We start from the raw sequence: 17,998 nt of genomic DNA, 5'->3' as shown, positions 1-17,998 counted from the left end.
AGTGACATGCAGAAAAAGGCAAGTGATCCCAATTGCTTTCATGATTTGACTTTTGGAAGTAACCGACGGAAATGATGAATTGGCTAGACACAGAACCCAAGGTATAAAAAATTCGATATATAGCTGTAGAGAGTATAAAACATTAAAAAATTAAGAGGGGAGTTTTATTTGGTTGTCATCGAGACAGAACTCCAGTTATTTCCAAAAAAGTGATACTTTTGAAAATATTATCCTTGTAGAATGTACTGGTATTTAAACATACATAAAATGACGATAGTTTCAAAGTATCGCTCATAATTGTGACGAACATCCTGTGTATAAAGTTGAGAGTAATTTAAAGGTTATATTTTTGTTATTATCAACTGTACGTACAATCTAGTTGGAAAATTCTTATGTACAAGTTATATCCACTCAATCTGAACTCATATAGACGTGTACGACATGATTTGTCTGCTTGAAGTCGCGGTTTAATCATTTTTTTTCAAAGGCAAGACCCTACCAGATATCTCTTAAGCCCTATGTGGCAGAGGGATTCGAACCTGGGCCTTCAGCTTGGCACAGGAACTAGCTTACCACATGGGAATCTGGGATACCACCTAATCATCTTTTTTAAATGTAAAAATGACTTTTTCAAGTCATAAGATTTTGGTACATGTTGGTTTTTTTTTTTTCAGCCCTTGCAAAACCAGCTTATGTATTTCAACAACATGATAAAAAACTTGTTTTCTACTAAAAAACTAAGTAAATCACATTTCTAAGGTTAGATCTAAGGGGAAAATTGGAGAAAATGTGAAAAACTAATGTTTTTTACTGGATTGCATGTAATGTACAAACGACTGTGACAACAGTGTATGGTATTTTAAATTGCATGTCTGTGAATAGCTCCGGTGTTTTGAGATTAACTAAAAAAGATGAACGGGGTTTTAAGAAAAAGCCAATCTTTTGAGGGGAGTGCGGTGCCGCACACCCCAATCGAGAGGTGTCCTTCCTTTTCAAAGTTGGGTATCTGTGACTTTACCTTCTCTGCTGGCAACTAAGTCTGGAACTCCCCGCTCAAGTTTTTGGTGAACACTACCAGACTTCATCGGCCTTCTTCTTTCATTTATCTAAACAAGGTTGGTGCTGACATTTTCCTTTCCTTTTTGTATGAAACTTGAAGTTGGTTCTCTTGCTTTTAGTGAGGATGGTTAGAAAATAAGAAAATTGCGTTGTTTTTATTGTGGGCAATGGATATCTTGCTTCAGTTGTATCCAGTCATTGTTTTTAATCCATAGGAGTTGTCATGTCTCCTCGGGTGCCGATGTGAAACAATTTTCAAGGACCCATCTGTTTTTTTAATCCAAGAAAGCCAAAACTTTTCTTAAATTCATCTCTTTTACTTGTGATGGTCTCTTTTTGCCTCTTTCTGAGTTCATGTTGAAACCATGACATCTTGGATTTGACCGAGCCCCTTGATATGTCAGCAGCACGCAGTATGGGCATATTTTTTCCTATGGTCATTTGTGAGTCTTGGTCAATGCATGGGCCCAATTATTGGTTGAAAATGTGATCATCATTCACATTTGCGTGAAAATTTTTTGGGATATCTTCTTCGTGGTTTGTATTACTGTCCTCTGTGCTAAGCTTATTTTAGTTATTCAACATCTAAGGCACAGAGATTTGAGATCCATCTCATCTTTTATATCTTTGTTCATGATGTATGTTAAAGCCTATTGAACTGACCTTCAGATGATGAATTGATATTTGTTTGTTATATGGTTATTGATAAAATCATATACTTTGGTTTGATTTTGCAATAAATGCTCAGAAGATGGTTGGGTGGTAGCTCTATTTATTCAGCCTCTTGAAAGGTTTTGAGACTTGGAGAAAGGCGGTTATTAAAACCTTCAGGTAACTGAAATCTGATCTTTGGTGGTATTCCACTTGAATATAGTGTGCATGAATTTTTTTGGTGTCTTGTGTCTTAATCTGCCAATTTTAGCCCTGAAGCATAATTATATCTTATTTTACATTGAGTAGAATATGTGTAGCATGCTATCATATAATTGTTGTGTTACAGTGGGAAGAAAACTGTGTCTGAGCTGAGTTTTAGGGATATGATATGAGAGTTGGATAGTACTTCTAAAGGAAACAGGCAAGTTGTCCTGTCACCTCCTGGAGGATCTTCCCTTGCTCTTAAAGAGTTAGGAGATTGAGCTGCTTTGTCCCAGAAGGGCCTTTATATCTCCATTGTCTTCACTGGAAAACGGTGGTTGATCTTTTGCTAGAAGGTACTTGGGCATGTAGCTGTACGAGTGGGTTCCCTATCAATCTATTGTCTCTGAGTTGCTTGGTTGTTGGCTGGATGAATTCCACCTGTGTGATTGAAACAACATATGAAGTCAGCTCTTTTCATGGTATTCTCTGGCACAACTCTTCTGAGCAAGTGAAATGCCCGTCAGGAAGCCATGCTGCAATTCTGGTGAATGGTACCTTCTTATATCCATGCCTAGAAATGCAGCAGTTATGGTTTGCTGACTGCAGATGAGCTGGTTCATGGGATTGATTTCCTAGTTTGGTGTCTTTGCAGCGATATTTCTCAGTCGGTCAAACTAAGTTGAGGCAAATGCAAAGCAGATTCATTTATGGTGTCGTTTATGAGATTAAATTGGTAATGTTGGTACAAGAGCCTAAGCTACCCCATTATGAATCGTTCCGGTAATTGGACTGAAGGTTAGGCTAGGTTTTTGAGCTTCCTAAGCATGTGGTATGATTTCAAAATGGTTTGTGAGATGCTACTGGTGATTCAAGCAGATGATTGCATAGAGATGAAGATACGAAATTGCTGGCAAATAGAACAAGATGAAGTAATTGATTTTGATCATCACTATAATGGGATCTGTCAACTAAAAGTGGAAAGTCAACACTACGTTTTGTACTTGGGAAGTGCGGGTTGTTTTTCTATCTGCTGTCATAGATGCATTATATTCAACATAGGAACTACATTAGGATTGCAATCGCATATAGGATGGAAGCAGTAAACATTTTGTAGACAGTTAGTATTTATTTTATTTATCATGATCAACATTTAATCATCAAGATATGCCTCTATGGATTCAACTCCATATTCCAAGCTCTTCTGATAAGACTGTCAGGCACGGTTGATAATTTGATGATGATCCATGTAGAAGTGACATTAAAAAGCATCACAAACAAGTACACCAACTCGAGTAGGCATGATATTTGAGACAAGTACATGCAGTTGATATTTGGGCATCTTAACTGTTATAGAAGTGATTTAGCTTTTTCAGCATCATGCTGAGATTGGCAGATCTGCATGCAACAATTAAAGCAACAAAATCTTCTCTAGAGTACCAGGCATAATAGGATCTACACGTAATCATCTGGGAGTTCTTGTTGGAAGGTCACCTGGATTTACATTGTGGGCTAATTGGCTCTTTCAACCTCATCAAATATGTTTTACCAGTTTATTTCCTGCCCTCTAGTTGGCGCATTTGGGACAAAACTTTCAGTTAGGCTTCTGGTTTGTACTTTTTGTTCCAGGGTGGTAATCGTGCTTGTAGACTTTCGCTAATGGAAGTTATTTGGAACATGGAGAATTCGCCTCTTTTCTAGGGCTTTGTGATTTGTATATGTATGCCTTATGGAACTGCCAAGGACCATGACAATTGTATTCTTTAATACTCATAATCTATATGGGATTATCATCTACTCAGCAAAATAACATTATATTTTGTGTTGCAGTATCTTTGAGAGATGTGAAGTACATTTCACTTCAAAGAATATTTAATTTTTGAGGAATGGGACATTGGGTTTCCTTGGGTGTAACACAATTCCCAGGAAGGTTATCTATGCAGAGTGGGGTTTTGGGTGGATATTGGAAAATATGCTGGATACTTTCGAATGCTCGAGTTAAACAGTATGGGAGTCATTAGTGCAGCAAATTTTTATACCTGTGTAACTCATATTTGGTTTTATTGGCCACATCAATCAGAGACCAAAGTGCTGTCATTGTATTTTTTTTTCTTGGAAAATAGCACATGTTGTCAAAGAACATTGTAGTGAAATATGGACTAGATGTATATAGAAAAGTCTAATTTATCCACAATCAAGGAAATAATTTTTGTGATGCCTTTCGCTTCTCTGTTTTGGTTCCTCACTTCCAATCATCATGAGCTTCTTACATTGTGCCTGCTTCTGCATCTTCAAAATAATCATTGTTCTTTGATGAAAACCATTAGATTATTATGGCTTCCTGACCATGAAAATATAGATATTTTCCAACAGTATTTTCTGTTTTATAGTCTCGTGAGCTATTTGTTCATGTATACTTAATTCTCAATACCTACTAAACAGGTATTCTTTGTTAACAGGTAAACACAATGATGTTGACTTTTTTAAGATACTCTTACCTTTTTATATGATTTATGAATTCTTTGAGTTGCAAATGCTCGCCTCTTCTATTTATTTTCATTAGTTTGGCCTGTTCTTTCCTTTGTTGTTAATATTCAGAATTTTATACACCCTCACATTAGATTTGATCCTCACATGACGTCTATATTGCTAGCTTAATCCACAAGTGATGCCTATTTTGGCTGGCTACTTTGCTGGAGACTGGCCTGTAATGTGCAATCAGAATACCCATAGAATTTACTTTGAGTTTCTTTTTTCTCAATAATTCATTTAAAGTCATACATGATTTGTGTAGTTATTTGGTGAACCACCAGTGACCATCCTTCTATTGATTGCTGACTTTGATATCATCTACATTTCAGGCCAAAAAAGAGAAGCCGTAACTATATAAAACTGTTTCACCATTCTGTTAAGTGCACATGGCGGAAAAAGATATATACACTGGAGATGGGACTGTAGATTTAAAAGGAAACCGTGCTATCAAGAGTAAAACTGGAAATTGGAAAACTTGCCCCTTCATCCTAGGTATAACTCTTGGAAACTTATCTGTGCTAGAGCATGGCTATCACTATCAGTTTCATGGTATGGACTGTGATTTGCATGCCTACTTTGCAGGAAATGAATGCTGTGAAAGATTGGCATACTATGGAATGGGCACAAACCTGGTGAACTATTTGATCAATCGTCTTAACCAGGGCAGTGCCCAAGCAGCCAATAATGTCACAAATTGGTCGGGAACATGCTACATCACTCCATTGATTGGAGCCTTTTTAGCTGATGCCTACTTGGGGCGATACTGGGTTATTGCTATGTTTTCTTCCATTTATGTTTTGGTAAGATTTGCATGGACACAAAGCATTACTGTGCATTTTATTCAAGCAAGCACATTTAAATTCATAGTATTTATAATCACTTGTTTGAAAGAGGTAAAGAAAATTAGATTGGTTGCAGGGAATGACATTGTTGACTTTATCTGCATCAATAAATGGATTGAAGCCTGAATGTCATGATGGCACATGCCACACAACAAAGAGAAATATAGCTGTGTTCTTTGTGGCTCTTTATCTAATTGCTTTGGGGACTGGTGGAATTAAGCCATGTGTCTCATCCTTCGGTGCAGATCAGTTTGATGAAACTGATGAGAAGGAAAAGAAAAAGAAAAGTTCCTTCTTCAATTGGTTTTACTTTTCAATCAATATCGGTGCCCTCATTGCCTCCTCTGTTTTGGTCTACATCCAGGAACATGTAGGCTGGGGCTGGGGTTTCGGAATTCCGGCAGTTATGATGGCAATTGCAATTGTTTTTTTCTTTTCTGGCTCAAGACTATATCGGAACCAAAAGCCTGGAGGTAGCCCCTTGACACGGATTGCTCAGGTTTTAGTTGCGTCATTGAGGAAACACAATGTAAAGGTACCTACAGACAAGTCACTACTATGTGAGACTGAAGATGGTGAATCTGGAATTCAAGGAAGTAGAAAGCTTGATCACACAAAACAACTTGCGTAAGTCCGTTAGTAATCTTATGTTTGGAATTTATAGCGATGATATAACTTAAAACTACAAATGTGTATCATTTAGTTGTTCCTGCTGCTTTGATGTGCTGTTTTTGTTCCCTCCATCTGCAACTTTGCAGTATATATCATGCATTTTCCCTTCTGTGTGTACATTTGATAACTGTATACATGTGGTAGTTCTTCATTTTCAGATTCTTAAAAAAAATCTGCGTTATTTCATGCAGAATGGACTCAGATATCAAAGGATTGATGTTTTTTATGAGAATATTGCATGTTTTACTTTGTATTTGCTAAGAAGATATATATTTTTACTTATTTTGGTTTAGTTATTGTCTTACTAAATAAGTAGAACTGCCTCAAATTATAGCCAGAACTGAGCTGCGCATGCATGTGTTTAGGATATTTTTCTCTAAATGTTAACAAATCTTTATGCAGCTTTTTTGATAGAGCAGCTGTTCACACAGAACATGATCAGGTAAAAGGCATCCATAACCCATGGCGACTATGCACAGTGACACAAGTAGAGGAGCTGAAGTCTATCATCAGGATTCTCCCCATCTGGGCCACCGGTATCGTCTTTGCCACGGTATACAGTCAGATGTCCACCATGTTCGTTGAACAAGGTAACAAAATGGATCCCAGCATCGGCCCACACTTTGACATCCCAGCCGCATCTCTCTCCATATTTGATACGATCAGTGTCATCATCTGGGTCCCCATCTATGATCGTCTAATTGTGCCACTTGCTAGAAAGTACAGTGGCCATGAGAGAGGCTTTACACAACTCCAACGGATGGGAATTGGCCTTGTGATCTCTATCTTTGCCATGGTTGCTGCTGCCATTGTTGAGATCATTAGGCTTGATCTTGTAAAGAAGCATAATTACTATGATCTAAAGCAAATGCCAATGTCAATTTTCTGGCAAATTCCTCAGTACTTCCTTATCGGTGCCGCTGAGGTCTTCACGTTCATTGGGCAGTTAGAGTTTTTCTATGACCAAGCACCAGATGCCATGAGAAGCATGTGCAGCGCACTGTCGCTGACTACAGTCTCACTGGGCAACTACTTGAGCACACTCCTGGTCACTATAGTAACCAAAGTGACCACACGGCATGGAAAACTGGGTTGGATACCTAACAATCTCAACCATGGTCATCTTGATTACTTCTTTTGGTTGCTTGCCATCTTAAGTGTTCTGAACTTCTTGGTGTACTTGTGCATTGCAAGCTGGTACAAGTACAAGAGGCCAACAGGAAGCTTTAATTGAACCATTTCTAGAAGATTAAAAGGAGAATGAGTTCTTAATTATATGTTAGATGATACCATGCAGTTAGCTTTTCTTGGGGAATTTATGTGCTTCAATACTGCCTTTTGAAACTCAGTCATGTTATTATGCTTGTCTGCAATCTGTACATACATATGTAATTGGTTTCTTGAGTTCAATTTATCATTTTGCTTCTTCAGCTTGATGGAAAGAAAATGTGATTTCAAAAGTCACTGATGCTTGTCCTTTTTATAATTAATTCATTTCGTTTGGATGACATCCCAAACTAGGTTTTTAACCTGGTTTTAGGTGAAAACCCATTTTAGAAGTCATAACTAGGTTTGTGTTTCGTTTGGACGCCAAAACCTGAGTTTGGGCAAACCAGGTTTTCTTTGAAAACCTGCCTAAGACAGATCTTTCAACCACAAAACCCAGTATATGATGGGAGTGGGTGGAGCACTCCCCTTTCCCCCACTCCTTTAACGTCCTTTTTTTCTGCTTTATTTGAGCGACCCTCATGCTGGCCATTTCTGGCCAGCAACCAGCCAAAAAATGGCCGGTGTGGTACGACCTTGTCAGGACGGTACCATGCCAGCCATTTTCTTGCCGGAAATAGCCAGAATTTTTGTCATTTTTTGCAAAAACATCCACCTCATGGCATCAGCCAGGCAGGCCGACGCCCGCCCGGCCATTTTCTGGCTATAGATGACTGGAAAATGGCCAGGTATCCTTTTCACTTTTTTCTCGGTTTATTTAATTTGTGGCCTTTTAGATGTCATCTACCAACGGAAAAATGGCCGGGTGGCATTGGATATGCCAGCCAGGCCGGTCGGAAAATGATCAGATCTTTTTTCTTTTTTTCTTGTCATTTGATGTCCAAAATTTTTTCAGCCATTATCAGCAAGAAAATGGCTGGATTGACACTGGATCGCATGGCCAATGTCGGACGGTGCTTGCCAAGCCATTTTCTGACTAGTAGATGGCTGAAAAATGTCTCTCTATTTTTTTCCCTTTTTTAGTTTTTTCTATTTAAAATTTTAAAAACCAAGTTTTTGGTCAACCAAACAGCCAAAACTTAGGTTATTGACAAACTAGGTTTGCCAAAAACCTGATTTTAGGCAAAACCTAGGTTTATCTAAACCCATATTTTGCCAGCTGTCATCCAAAGGGGGCCGTACAAAACTGCTGCTGTCTATCTTAGTTTGAATATGCACAATAAGATAAAAGCTAAAGAAATTGTCTCTTGATATCTGAAAGGACCAAGATGCCAGGCCAAAAAGGCAGTTTTGAAGTGGGAGTAGAAAAATGTACAAAACTTACCTGGCAGCTCCAATTAAGGTGTGCATATATGGCCGAATCCAACAAAGTCTGAGCAATGTATAGGCCCATATTGGGTTGGGTCCATCTTAGTGTGATGAATGATCAGTAAATTTAACTCAACCCAAGTCAAGCAGGAGATGGGCAGTAGTTACACAGACGCTAGAGGACTGGCAAGAGTTATTATGGACTTGGATTCGCCAGATTCTACAGAAGGGCCAAGAGCTACATATAAGGCTAGATATCAGCCTGAACCAGCATGATGTGCCTGGATCATAGTTACCAGAAGTGCCTCCTTAAGGGGGAAAGCATGCGGGAAACTCGCTTCCCTTTCGCATCCCTTTCATTTTTCACTTGTTTTCCCATAATTTCACCCTTGATTTCTCCTTGTTTTTTGTGTTTTTTGTGTTTTTTATGCTTTTTTTTTTTTTTGCTTTCCCCTCTCTTCTTGCTTTCTTACCCTAGCTTCCCACCCATTTCACCCTCATTTCCTTCATGTTTCCTTTTTTTTTGCTTTTCACACACTTCCACAATGACTTTCAAAATGAATCTTGCTTCCCACTTAGTACTACTTTTAACACTCACTTTGGATTCATGGATTGCTTTAACTATGGACTGGATACCAGGCCGTAGGATGGACTGGCTAGTGACAGAGATTCTGTGCCTTTACCCGACAAGCGAAGATCAACCCAAATACAGGCTTGATGTTGATCTTTACGTACAGGACCAACCAAACACAAACTTGATTTGATCAACATCAATCGGCTCTTGCAGGCCATACCTGGCCATGGCCCAGCCTGAGTTGAACGCTAAATACAATCCGTCTTACCCTTAGCCTACTTCAGGTTTGGCAGCTAGAGTAATAAAGAAAAGAGCCTGAAAGACCAGACCAAACCCAATATTTTGTTCGGTCCAAGTGGAACTCCAGGTCCTCAAATTTGCAGAGCCAGCATCTCAAGACCACTTAGGCTCTGTTTGAGAACCGGTGATGGAAAGGAGATGAGAGAGGTGATAGGAGTAGAGAAGAAAATGAGTGATGAGAGTGGAGTTGTCAACTACATCATTGCATTGCAAGGATGCAATTGAAAAAGGCCCATCTCTACTCTCTTCTCCAATCCCATCTCCACTCTCTTCTCCAATCCCATCTCCCAAAACCTGGCTTCCAAACATCAACGAGGGTAAATGGGGTAGATAGCATTTATTAAGTCCCCATCTCCAGCTCCCAAACAAAGCCTTGTGTGAATTGGCTTATACCCTGTTTGTCTAAACTTGACCATGGTTGTGGCAACCCAGCATCCCTTGTGCAAGCCCATCCACTGCACCTTTGAAGATCTCATCCGCTGGCAGGACAGAAAAGGAGAAACAGGAAATCTCAGCTCCTCTCATCCATCATGCAGTAGGGGCAGTTGGTATGTTCCTTGAAAAACATGGGCATTTACCAAACGTCATGTTTGCATTCCAAACGTGAAAAGGTGACAAAAAAACGCTTAAAAAAAGCATTCCTTACACATTCTTGCTAACAGGAACATCACCACTCACAAAACCATGTCAGCACTGTTACCTCTTACTGACTACACCATTGTTCAAGAAATTAATCCATTTAATTACAAAAGACCATCCTTGTTTCCAGCAACCCTTGTACTCAGCCAGAGGAGATGAACTTAGCAGGAATTACCTGAAAAGATGGCCATGATACAGATACGGCCAGCAGATCGACTTCCCGGTTGAAAAGTCTGCCATGAAACATCCAATTTTGATTGAATTTGATGCAGTTGCAAAACTTGGTACTCAGTGAGAGAAGGAAATGCTACTTGTGTTTCTAGATAAGAAGCCTAATGGATTTCACAGTTTAAGCATGCTAACGAAGCCTTCTTGTAGCATACTGGAGTGTCTCTCACACTGCCGAAAAAAGAAGAGCAAATATACAACAAAGAGAAACTGTCTACCTGATTATGTATAAAAGCTTTTACATAATGTTATTTGGATTCCTTACAGTGAACAGGTCGTGGAGAACTTGGAGAAATTGGATGCAGGCCTATGAATAGGAAATAACAGAATTGAGCGCACAGGATAACAAGGATGAGAGGGTGTTCTTTGAAATCGAGAAGCTCAAAAATACTCACCAGAGGGACCACAAATTCGGGCATGTGAAGAAAAGTTAACCTGGTGCTTGTTTGCTTGCTGATAATCACTGCTGTGGGCTTCTCAGCTATATTTGACTGGTGAAAGGCCACAAACTCTGGAACAATATACTAGCCTCGGGTGCCCATTATTGTATGAACAAAGAATTCCCAATTGAAACTGCAATAAAGGAGAAAGAGTGAGGGAAAAAGATTAATTTTACTGTATACATGCCAAAGGAAAACCAATCACACGACAGAAGTGATGTAGCATGACATAATACACCCCAAGAGTTCTTGCACCTGAAGTTTGATACGATAAGCTTAGTTTTCTTTTGCATCAGATGCAATCTTGGCAATATTTTTGTAATTGCCAGGAAATACACTCAAATAAATAGTTTCTGATGCGGCAAAATAAATATATTGTTCTCAAGAGACTATTTTTTTGTTGATCACTACACAATATGAGCCCATTGAAATGCCAACCACATTCTAATAAGGAGACCAACATTAATGATTCACACCAATTTTCTGAGCAAAATTGAATGTACTGCTTTCCCTTTTCTTAAACATGTGAAATATGTATGAGACTCATTAATGTCTCCTGGAACGATTAGAGAACTTTGCCAGCAATACATCGATTGCATCTACCCACAAACTCAAACTGAACAAATTTTCTTTTCTTTTTTGGTGAAATGGCTCATAAATCTCTGTTCTTCAGGACTCCCTTTGCTATAAGAAACAAAGTAACAAATTTACTATTGTAGCTACAAGTGAACAAAATACAAATCTGACAAATCATGCAAAATACAGATTATCTTAATAGTGATATATGAACATGTTTAAGGATAAACTCATACCAAACTAGTAGCCCTTTATCATCTACCTCTCCTCTCCTTTTTCTTTTTCCAAACTACACACACAGAGAAACAAGAATAATGTTGTTGTGGTGGATTGAATTTTGGACCCGCTTAGAACCGTTACCCGATCTAGAAATATTTTTGGTGACCGTACAATGGGATTTTCAATGGGGGTTTGTGGTGACCAGTCCAATTTGTAATTTTTTCCTTTTGTACCAGCTAGCGTTTTATGCCATTCATTGTATTTATAGCCGCCTCCTTTTGAGTATTGGGGTATGAGAGTTTCAGGTGTATTGGGGATTAGGGTTTTGAGAGCTCTGTATCTCACCTCTGTATTTCCTTGCATTTTCTAGTGGATTTCTTACTCCACCCATGGACATAGGCCTGAGTGCCGAACCACATAAATCTCATGTCTTCTCTTGTTCTTTTCTTCTTTTTATCTTGTGGTTTGCTTTGTTTGCGTTGTGGTTTGCATAACAAATGTCAACACTGTCAAATGTGTCATAGAAGCAGAAAATATAACAAGAATTATTTAAGAGCTTGTGGACGCACTTTTGTAGGGCATTTCCCATAAACTACTAAGGTACTTATTACATAAAAAACCAAAAAGAATTCATAACACTATATATGATGTCATTGTATACAAAGATACTTATGCATTGTAGTAAAAATGTTAAAAAAATAAAAATAATAAAACTCCTTATGAACCTAATTTCATAATGGATGATGTTCCAAAACTCGTATTTTTATGGTTAAGAAAAAACCACCAGCTGTAGCAACCATGTCTTATGTGCAAATGATCTTTTTATTAACAAACATCTCACCACATTTGGGGTACGTTTGGTTGTTCTTTTCAAGAATGAAAAGAAATCTCATGAGACTCAAAATCATATGGTTTGGAATCTCATGTGATTCCTTTTCTCATGTTTGTTTAGTGAGAGAAAGGAATCCATTTGCATGAGATTCCACCTCACAAAAAGAAAAATAAATAAAAATAATAGTACACCACCTTTGAGCCCCAACAGAGAGGGGATAGTGGAGCTCTGGTGATTTTCGGCAAGGTCCCACTCGCCTCAAATAAACCAGTTAAGCAAGGGGAGAGAGGGTACTGCACCTCGTTGGGTGGTGGGTCAGCCACCAAAAAAGGGGAAACATAGGGGGAATGGAGCTCGCCGGTGATGATTTCCAGCAAGCTCCACCTCGCAAAAAAAAAAAAGGAAATGAAGGGGCTCTTGAGCCCCTACATTGATTGGTAGAGGGGGATGTGGAGCTCACCGATGATGATAACGAAGGGTCTCTTGCAAGAGCCCCTACATCGATTGGTATAAAGGGGATGTGGAGTTCGCTGGTGGTGATTTCCGGCGAGCTTCACCTTGTAAAAAAGAAAAAAAAGGAAGTGAATGTGCAATAACCCCTACATCATTTGGTATAGGGGGTTGTGGAGCTCGTCGGTTCTACAAACTCCACCTTGCCTCAATGCCTGTACCAGCCAGCAGGGGAGGTGGAGCGATTGTCCCAACAATTCCAGCCACCAAAAACAATCACATACCTGAGCAGCATGTTCTCTGCGACTGTGCTTCCGATAAGCTTCTCCGGTGTTTTTGAGGCATCTCCGGCTACCTAGTTGGATGAAAACCCAAACCATCTGCAACCTCCTTCATGCACAAAATAGAAAAGAAGAAAGGTGTTGAGGCTTGCCCCAACGTTCACATGATTTTGCAGATGTGGTTTTGAATCATTAGATTCAAAATCTCACATGAACCCATGAGATTTCGAGAGAAACCAAATCAAATATGATTCGGTTTCTCATGGGTAACAAATGGTTTTGTTTGGTTGTTGGGTCAAATGAGATTTCGAAATCTCATCACATTTGGATGAGATTTCGAAATCTCATCACATTTGGATGAGATTTCGAATCTCATGAGGCTCAACCAAACACTCTTAGAGATGATAGAAATATAGAATGAGAAAGGAGAAATTAAGATCACATTTTCGCTCATAGAGCAATGAGCATGTCTCTAATTTCAACATATTTCAAATCTCGTACTGCTCCATTGCAAAAAACAAGTGGCATACATGTGCGTTGACAAAAAGAGTAGAACGATCATAAGATGAGACAGCATCTATGTCAAAGAATATGCATTTTGTCTAAAATTTCAAAGTTAATGCTATTAATAACTTTGTCAAAACTATTTGTCCTCATTCAAGAATGGCAACGAGTCTGCTGACCTACTCGTTCAATCTTTGATGACATGAAACAGGAAGGTTCACCAGCCAAATCGGCCAAAGAAAGGGGGTTACACATGGAGCAAAATTGAAATTCATTTCTAGTTAGCAAACGTAAAGAATCTCACCACACCCTGACTAGTTTATATGAAATGAGTGAATCAAATGGAATCCAGAAATGCTTTCTACCTTTTATATCTATTTTAGCAAAATGAGAATCTTTCTTTTTTTTTGACAATTTAGAGAAAACTGACACTATGTATAAGTAGATTTTGGAAGTATTCTTAAATATAGGACCAATCTCCAAATAATATCACATGAGATACAATAAAATAGATTATTTATCACATGACCCAAAAAAATATGGTAGATAACAAGCCAATAAAATATGACGTCTGTCTTTTACCACTTAAATCGTGGCAGCAGGTGTTCTTCCTTTGGTATTAAAATTAATTCATGTAAGGTCTGAGTGAGAAACATAAAAGATGATAACCTGGCTTGAACAATAGCCCTCTTGTTGATGTCAATTTGTAAACAACTATCCTTAAGAGAAAAAAAAACTGTAAACAACTGAATGGCATGCACAAACAACTAAAAAGAATTGCACATACCTCCAAATTCCTTGGATGAGAAGAGCTACATACTGAATCCGATAACACAATCCCTGAATTAATCTTTTTGTGTAGCGCAAACTTGTTTCTTCAAGATTAGGTGTTGCAACCCAACTATCAACTATCAGGCTGAAGCAGCTGTTGGTGAAGCTCACTCGATAATGAACCTGAGGCTCATGTTCAGGATGATTTTCACCCAAAAGAATCATCCCATATACTTAGCTCAAATCAACTACCATGCAGCGCTATAACATCGGTGGTACCAGCACCATAACACAACAAATGTATCAGTGATCGTGGCAATGGAAGGGCAGAGGCTTGGAGATTGCTCAGGACGATCCTCGTCAGTGCATTTGAGGCTCATGGAAGAAAAGCTTCAGCACACATAACATGTATCGTCTACGTGCCGTACTTTCCTAGTCGATGCAAAGGAGCACAGTTCACAACCAGGCCATCCAGCAAGAGTCATCCTCAAGCATCTGGCTCATTTTTTCTCTTCATGGTTGAATAATGCTCTCACTAATATATTCCATGTGATTAAAGTTGGGGAGACACCCTTTTCCACGGCGTCTTCTAGCATCCCAACGGCCTCAGAAATTCTGCCACAACTGCAAAGTCCTTTGATAACTGTGTTGTATGAAACTATATCCGGCTTGAGACCTTCCCTGAATATCTCATTCCACATCTCTGAGGCCCTCTCAAAGTCACCTACTTCATAAAATCCATTAAGAAGTATATTCAGAGTTACAAGTTTCCGTTTGCCGCTTTTTTTCTTCATCTCAGTGTAGAGTAACAGTGCTGCTTCTGCTTTCCCAGTTGAACACAGACCACGAATCACAATATTGTACATGACAACATCAGGTTCACAGCACCCACTACGCACTCGTTCCCACGTCCGCAAGGCATCATCGACCTTCTGATCACGAAAAAGGCCATCCATTAATGCGCTATATGTAACTAGATCAGGTTTCCAACCTTTACTCAGCATTTCCTCGAGAAGATTAGAAGCCTCACTGAACCTTTGGACCTTACAGAAACCACTGATCAACGTATTATATGTCACAACAGAGGGTGTACAACCATGAACGACCATTTCACCGAATACTCGCATCGCATCTTCGAATCTGAATGCTCGACAGAAGCCATTGATCAGAGAATTATACGTGTGAGTGTTTGGCTTACAACCACGTCGCGCCATCCGATCGAAAACATGAACAGCTTCATCCAATGCTGTACCTCCTTCTCCACACAAACCACTGATCATGGATGAATAAGCAACCACGTCGATTGCGTCTCCTCTCTCTTCCATCTCCCCTAAAACCTCCAATGCTCTGTTAACGTACCCAATTTCGCACAACCCGTGAATCAGAACGCCGCAAGTATTCGAATCAACATTGCAGAATCCATTCTCTTTCATCCCTCTCCACACCGATATCGCTTCATCTGCCTTGTTCCCTCTACACAGACCTCCAATCCATGTATTATAACTAACAACATTCCGCCTGTTCCCACCATCCTCCATCAAATTCCAAACCTTCCGAGCCTCATCGAGCATCCCGGATTTGCAGAACCCATCGAGTAACGAGTTATAAGTAACCAAATCGGCCCGAATTCCACTTTCGACCATAGCTACATAAACCCGAGAAGCACCCTCCACATTCCCTTGATCACAGAGGCCATGAATAAGTGTAGCGAAGCTGAACGCATCCGGGCGACAACCATCCCGAACAATCCGATGCCAAATCTCTACAGCTTCGCGGAACCTCCCCGCCTTGCACAATCCGTTCAGCATCGAGTTGTAGCTAACGACGCTGGGCTTACAGGGTGACCCCTCCGCCACTAATTTCCCCCAAATCTCCATGGCCCTCTCCGCATTCCCCTTCTTGAAGAACCCATCGATCAAGACGTTGTAGCAGACGACATCGGGGTCGCATCCGTTTTCGGCCATCTCGGCAAACAATTCGGCCGCAGCATCGACGTTGTTGTTCTTGCAGAGAGCCCCGATGATCGTGCAGTAGCTGAATCTATCGGGCGGATGGCCCTGGTCCGCCATAAACCCTAGCAAAGCCCTAGCCCTATCGAATCGCTTCCTCGCACAGAGCCCCTTGATCAGGACGTTGAAGGTCTCCAAATTGGGCTTGATTTCGAGGGTTTTGAAGTATTCGAAGAAGGACTCGGCGTCGCCCCACCGGTTCGCCTGGACGAAGGCGTTAAGGAGGGCGTTGTGTGAGAGGACGCCGGGGCGGCAGCCGAAGAGGTCGCGGCAGCGCCGGAAGACGTCGAGGGCGGCGTCGGGCATGCGGTTGCGGGCGTAGATGCCGATCACGAGGGAGGCGAGGGAGTCGTGGCAACGGCATCGCTGCGAGCGGATCACCGCAAGGACGCGGGCGAGGTCGGGGAACATCCCGCCGGCGCCGATCAGGCCGACGACGAGGCGGAAGACTGGCGGGGTGTGGCGGAAGCCCGGGAGGGCGGTGGCGGCGTCGAAGAGGGCGAGAGCGGCCGAGGGGCTGCGCTCCGCCTCGAGGAGCCGGACCAGCTCCTTCGGAGTGAGGGTCTTCGGAAGGGAAGCCATCGACACTCCCCCTCTCTCTCCCCTCTCATGGACGGAGCTTGGCCGGAAACCCTATCTCTGGTTTTTGCAGCAGGGCACCGGCTCGCGCCATTCTCTTTTTCTGGTGGCGGGAGTGTACGGCTCCGGTGGTTCCTAAGGTAGAAGATTGACGTCGCAATTTTGAATCCACCGCTCCCCCCCTTTGGTGGTCATAGACTCATAGCAGTATAATAGGGTTATGAACAACTGGATCGGACCGGGTCAGATTCTGACCCAGGTGAATCCGGGCCAGATTGGTGGCCAGTATAATCGGATGCGGGTCTCTCTCTCTCTCAGTAGGGATGTAAATGGGTTGGATCTTGTGGGACCTAAACATAATCGGATTCAGAGTTGGATTTGGACTCAGATGAGTATAACATATACCAAATTAGGGATTTAAACAGTTCGTATTGGATTGGATGTGGTCAATACTAGACCCGACTAATCGGATGTTGCCTAAACGGATTTGGATTCAGATTCGGACTTGGATGGTGAAAAGCTCATACCAAATCTGCTTTTTTACATGTAATCTGATTCCAATATCCATCAGATTCGGTGGCAAAAAGTTAAAACCATATCCGTATCCAATTATAATTGGATATGATTTGGTTCTGACTAAACCGAAATTAGATTCGGTCAGATATCGGATAAAATCTGATCTATTGATATCCCTATACCAAACTCGTATTGGATAGTACAGTGTAATAGATTTGGCATGTACATAAATTCGGGTCAAATCTTGCCAGATTTTAAGTCGGACTCGAATCCAGATTCAAACTCAGATGTGAAAATGCTACATCCAAATCCAAGTTCGAATCCAATTGAAATGTCTTTTTACTTGTCCACTTTCAGTAAGATATTCGACTCAAATTGAAAGTCAAATAAGTGCAAACCTCGGTTAGATCATAGTGACAAAAGTATTTTTAGGCAAAATCTTGTTTGTCAAAAACTCAATTGAAATTTTTTCATAAATCTTGCTTTTTTTGGCAAAATCTCGGCAATAAAAAAATTAATTAAAAATATATATAAACTGTTTTTTATAAGAAAATATTAATAAATTTATTATTGAGTTTTGAGAAT

General features: G+C 40.4%; 2 protein-coding genes across 6 annotated transcripts; one reads left to right on the top strand and one right to left on the bottom strand.

Moving 5' to 3' along the window:
• Window positions 1–942: 942 nt before the first annotated feature.
• Window positions 943–7,390, top strand: LOC149823179 (protein NRT1/ PTR FAMILY 8.1-like). Of its 4 annotated transcripts, none has more exons than XM_090019970.1 (6): window positions 943–1,115; window positions 1,808–1,890; window positions 4,776–4,938; window positions 5,029–5,246; window positions 5,365–5,915; window positions 6,363–7,390. In XM_090019970.1, exons 3-6 carry the CDS (start codon window positions 4,833–4,835, stop codon window positions 7,192–7,194), a joined length of 1,707 nt encoding a protein of 568 aa, XP_089876096.1. In that variant the 5' UTR covers window positions 943–1,115; window positions 1,808–1,890; window positions 4,776–4,832; the 3' UTR covers window positions 7,195–7,390. The 4 variants fall into 4 exon arrangements, with proteins under 4 accessions (XP_089876096.1, XP_089876098.1, XP_089876099.1 ...); XM_090019972.1 differs by having other exon boundaries at window positions 954–1,115; window positions 1,811–1,890; XM_090019973.1 differs by lacking the exon at window positions 943–1,115 and having other exon boundaries at window positions 1,573–1,890; window positions 5,653–5,915.
• Window positions 7,391–9,950: 2,560 nt separating this feature from the next.
• On the bottom strand, window positions 9,951–17,081 carry LOC149823178 (Pentatricopeptide repeat (PPR) superfamily protein). 2 transcript variants are annotated; one of them, XM_090019969.1, is made up of 3 exons: window positions 14,326–17,081; window positions 10,632–10,809; window positions 9,951–10,543 (listed from the first exon to the last, which is right to left on the bottom strand). In XM_090019969.1, exon 1 carries the CDS (start codon window positions 16,898–16,900, stop codon window positions 14,810–14,812), a length of 2,091 nt encoding a protein of 696 aa, XP_089876095.1. In that variant the 5' UTR covers window positions 16,901–17,081; the 3' UTR covers window positions 9,951–10,543; window positions 10,632–10,809; window positions 14,326–14,809. The 2 variants fall into 2 exon arrangements, with proteins under 2 accessions (XP_089876095.1, XP_089876094.1); XM_090019968.1 differs by having other exon boundaries at window positions 9,951–10,809.
• Window positions 17,082–17,998: the final 917 nt, after the last annotated feature.

This window comes from Nuphar pumila, chromosome 10 (genome assembly GCF_984573655.1).
Source record: "Nuphar pumila chromosome 10, dmNupPumi1.hap1.1, whole genome shotgun sequence".
NCBI classification, from domain to species: Eukaryota; Viridiplantae; Streptophyta; class Magnoliopsida; order Nymphaeales; family Nymphaeaceae; genus Nuphar; species Nuphar pumila.
The sequence above is the reverse complement of the archived record's forward strand: the minus strand, read 5'-3'. Positions and strand labels throughout refer to the sequence as shown.

What these genes read in the sequence shown, in the direction of transcription:
- LOC149823178 (XM_090019968.1), bottom strand. Translation starts at nt 16,900, where the DNA reads ATGGCTTCCCTTCCGAAGACCCTCACTCCGAAGGAGCTGGTCCGGCTC.
- LOC149823179 (XM_090019970.1), top strand. Translation starts at nt 4,833, where the DNA reads ATGGCGGAAAAAGATATATACACTGGAGATGGGACTGTAGATTTAAAA. An exon ending in AACTTGCCCCTTCATCCTAG is followed by an intron (nt 4,939 to 5,028) that starts GTATAACTCTTG and finishes CCTACTTTGCAG; the next exon opens with GAAATGAATGCTGTGAAAGA. An exon ending in GATCACACAAAACAACTTGC is followed by an intron (nt 5,916 to 6,362) that starts GTAAGTCCGTTA and finishes ATCTTTATGCAG; the next exon opens with CTTTTTTGATAGAGCAGCTG.